The sequence below is a fragment of the Bufo bufo genome, chromosome 1 (assembly GCF_905171765.1).
Source record: "Bufo bufo chromosome 1, aBufBuf1.1, whole genome shotgun sequence".
Lineage (NCBI taxonomy): Eukaryota > Metazoa > Chordata > Amphibia > Anura > Bufonidae > Bufo > Bufo bufo.
This window is the reverse complement of record NC_053389.1, coordinates 393,891,523-393,895,244: the sequence shown is the minus strand read 5'-3', so window position 1 is coordinate 393,895,244 and position 3,722 is coordinate 393,891,523. Positions and strand designations below refer to the sequence as shown.

The 3,722-nt window shown below is 41.1% G+C and overlaps 1 protein-coding gene across 1 annotated transcript; it reads right to left on the bottom strand.

Moving 5' to 3' along the window:
- Positions 1-341: 341 nt before the first annotated feature.
- LEAP2 (liver enriched antimicrobial peptide 2) lies at positions 342-3,018 on the bottom strand. Its single transcript, XM_040405800.1, has 3 exons — positions 2,886-3,018; positions 1,895-2,037; positions 342-546 (listed from the first exon to the last, which is right to left on the bottom strand). The coding sequence occupies exons 1-3, from the start codon at positions 2,946-2,948 to the stop codon at positions 510-512; spliced, it is 243 nt and encodes an 80-aa protein (XP_040261734.1). The 5' UTR covers positions 2,949-3,018; the 3' UTR covers positions 342-509.
- Between the last annotated feature and the right edge of the window lie 704 nt (positions 3,019-3,722).

The following is a 3,722-nucleotide window of genomic DNA, read 5'->3' as shown; positions in this document are numbered from 1 at the left end:
TAGACAGTGTAAGAACAGCTGCCGGGCCTGGTCTGAGAGAGCAATCTTTACTAACAACAGGAACGGGGGCGGCATGAAAGGAAGGGGTTGTGAAAAAATTTCTGGGGGAGGGGGGGCCCCATTCAAATATATGCTGTGGGGCCCAGTCATTTCTAGCTACGCCACTGATGAGGGCCATATGTGAAACAGCAGAAACAGGGAGGCTATGGTGCTGTTCAGCTTTTGAGCGGGCACCATTTTTAAAGGCTGGACCTCATGTGTGGCAGAGGTCCAGTAGGGGTTAAAATCAAAAGTAAATTTGCCCCACAAAAAAAAAAAATCTTAGTTATAAAAAGAGAACGGATGCTTAAAAATACTATATTATATATAAAATAAATATAAAAAACATGAGAACAAGTTTTAAACAGAGGCAAATAAATACATCAATGTTAGTAGGAAGATCTCCTTTATCTGTATTCATGGAGGTGCATGGGTTTCCTATTGCTGCACACAAGCTGTTGAGTCTTCCATCAATCTGCATATGTCTTTAAGCAGCACCTTTGGTTCCTGAAAGGTAAAGTAGACAGTAGACATTATATTTTCACAGACCTACATTTTATGATTCCTCTTGAGCAATTAAAGGGGGTTGTTCCAGAATTACACCACCTATGCACAGGATAGGTGAAAAGTGCCTGGTGGGGGTCTGACTCCTGGGGCCCCCACCACTCAAGAGAATAGAAATCCTGCATGCCCTGTTTGCATGGAGCTGCATTCAGATCGTATGGCCAAGGATAGTCAAGCACTGTACAAAGCCTTTTTTCAGCAGTCTCATAGACTTTGAATGGAGCAGCAGAATGGCTTTAAAAAAAGCTAAAGAAGTGAGACCACACTGATCCCGACACTCCCATTCCGATGCTTCCCTGGTCCACCTTGATGCACAACAAGTAACGGCTTAGCAAATACATCCATGTGGGTGGCATGTTTATACTTTTTTTCTTCTTATATACTTTCATACATTGATTTATTGCTATTGATTGAGTTTTACTTTAGATTAATTTTCCAGCAAAGGTCCCTATACTGTGAACTTCTATTAGGGACCAGTGATCTGGCACTTTATAGTGGGTCGGAACAGGTTTTACCCAGCGGGTTAAATCTCTGAGCCCACTGGGCCCAACCATTCTGTTCTTTCCCCTTTCCAGTATCTGAAATGGCAGGTACCATTAAAAACTTCAAGAACAGCGCTATACACCATCCATTTGTGCCGATTACATCACTGGGATCCCTGCTAGGTGGAAGTCTCCACCTAGCATACTGATGTGAATCCCGGTAAGTCACCAGCTTGATGTTCAGATGCTCAGATGCTCTACTCGTACATGGTAAAGGAGTGAACAGGAGCTTATATCCCGGTTCATCCCTGAACCCGGACAACCCCTTTAAGTATTACTTCTCAAATTTTTATGCTATTCTGCTTCATAATTTTTTTTTTTTAATACCAGCCTAACAAACCCTAGGCTCCTTTATTCACATATGTTGCAACAAATGTATGACTGCTTGTGCCCTACTGGCTACATTTTAACATACAGCACTGATATAAAATTTCACACAAGCGGACTGCAAAATACTGAAAAAGCCATACGATCATGTGCAAGAGGCCTAAGAGAGGACTTCTTGGAGCTACCTGGTATGATTTAATGTATAAATAGGACACAAAGCAGAGCTATCTTACCAGATACAGTATATAGCCCCGGTCATGAAAAAAATGGAAGTATCCAGCTCAGAGATGCTGAAAAAATCGTAGCTTTATTGCAGTATAAAATCTTCAACACACAGGACAAGTTTGGTTACGTGTTTCAGACCAATGACATGATTTTTCTAATATTACATATTTTATTTATGGTCTGGGTTAATGAAATACCTGCAGAGTCTTGTAAGGCATTCAGTATCATCCCTGCAAGATGCTCCAACAGGACGCATGGACATTATTCTCCAGAATGGTGTCATTCTCTTAACTCTCATCGCAGTTTTGGGGCAGTCATTTTTTAGGGGAGCTGCTTCTAGCTGCAGAGACAGTAAGCAATGGCAATATATAAACCATCCATATTTCACAGTACACATACATTCCTTTCTGAGGGTGTTTTGTAATTCATGGTCAAAACTTTAGAGAAATGTCACTTGTGATGCACTTCTACCCAAACTGCAAGGGTGACTGGATCTCCTAAATAACTGTGGTTGTTACTGGAATTTATTGTTATTATTATTATTATTATTATTATTATTATTATTATTATTATTATTAATAATACATTTCTATATTCCTGACATTAGCCAGAGTTTAGGGCACAGATTCACACTTTTGGAGGATGCAATACGTATACGTACGAAAATGAATTGCCTAGACTAGATACATTTAATACTGTATACTCTTAGCTCAGAGCAGGATTATATGTAGTGTTTGCAGCCTCTCAATGAATGCAAAGGTTTTTATTCATTGACAGCAAAAAAAAAAAAAAAAAGATTGGGTCACTATGAGGTTTGTGACATAGGGATAGCCATTCCACCATTCCATATGGTAAATAATTGAGGATAAGTTAATTTCTGTTACACGTCAATAGGTTAGACCAGGGATGGCCAACATGCGGCTCTCCAGCTGTTGCAAAACTACAACTCCCAGCATGCAAAGACTGCCTACAGCTATCAGCCTACAGAAGGGCATGGTGGGTAGTTTTTCAACAGCTGGAGAGCCGCAGGTTGGCCATCCCTGGGTTAGACATTTAAAACATTACAGTTTAGTAAAAATGTATGGAGCACATTTCCCACCCGTGGATGTCCTACAAAGCCCAGGTGCAGGTTCCTGCAAAAAGGAATGTGAAGCAAAAGCATCTACATTCCTGACTACCTAACCTCACCTGGAGTATCAGTAAGATACAAAGCACAAAGATAGCTGTCCACTTCCCCAGCTGTAGACTCATGGTGCTAGATGATCCTGAAAAGCCAGATGCTGCACTGAGGAAGCATCTTGCTTCCTACCTGTGACTTTATAGACAAAGGTAGGAATAGATTGCATCATTTATATCCTAAAAGGCCAAAGTACAATGGTTACATTTAATAAGTTAATGACTACCAACACACTCTATTAACACCGCCAGCAGTACTCAACAGAATTTCATTGGTGTCACAGTAATCTCACCCTTGCCCTACTGGTTTCTGGATGCTGTAGGTTTATGGTGGACTTTTGTATTAAACTCACAGGTCTGGCGAGTCGACTGTCAGTAGGTCAGATGTATAACAGCAGTTAAACAAATGTCAAAATCAATCACAGTACCAGCACCATTAAACTTAAAGGGGTATTCCGGTTAGAGAAACTGTATCCACCAGATAGGGGATATCTATTAGATCAGTGGGGGTCCTACTGCTGCCATGAGAACAGGGGCCCTGAACTCCAAGTGATGTACTCTATTTCCAATGCTCCCATAGAAATTAATGGAGCAGCAGCACGCACTTCCGACCACCCACTTCATCCATTGCAGGGGGGCTCCAAGAGGTACAGGGCCCCTGTTCTCATTATCAGTGGGGGTCCCAGCGGTAGGACCCCCACCGATCTTATAGTTATTCAATATCCACAGGATAGGGGATAACTTTTTCTAACCTGAATACCTCTTTAACCTGTAATGACAAATAAAAGTTAAAAAAAATGAGTAACCCCTAAATGTGATCAAAAATTTGAAAATTAAGGAGGTTGTGGC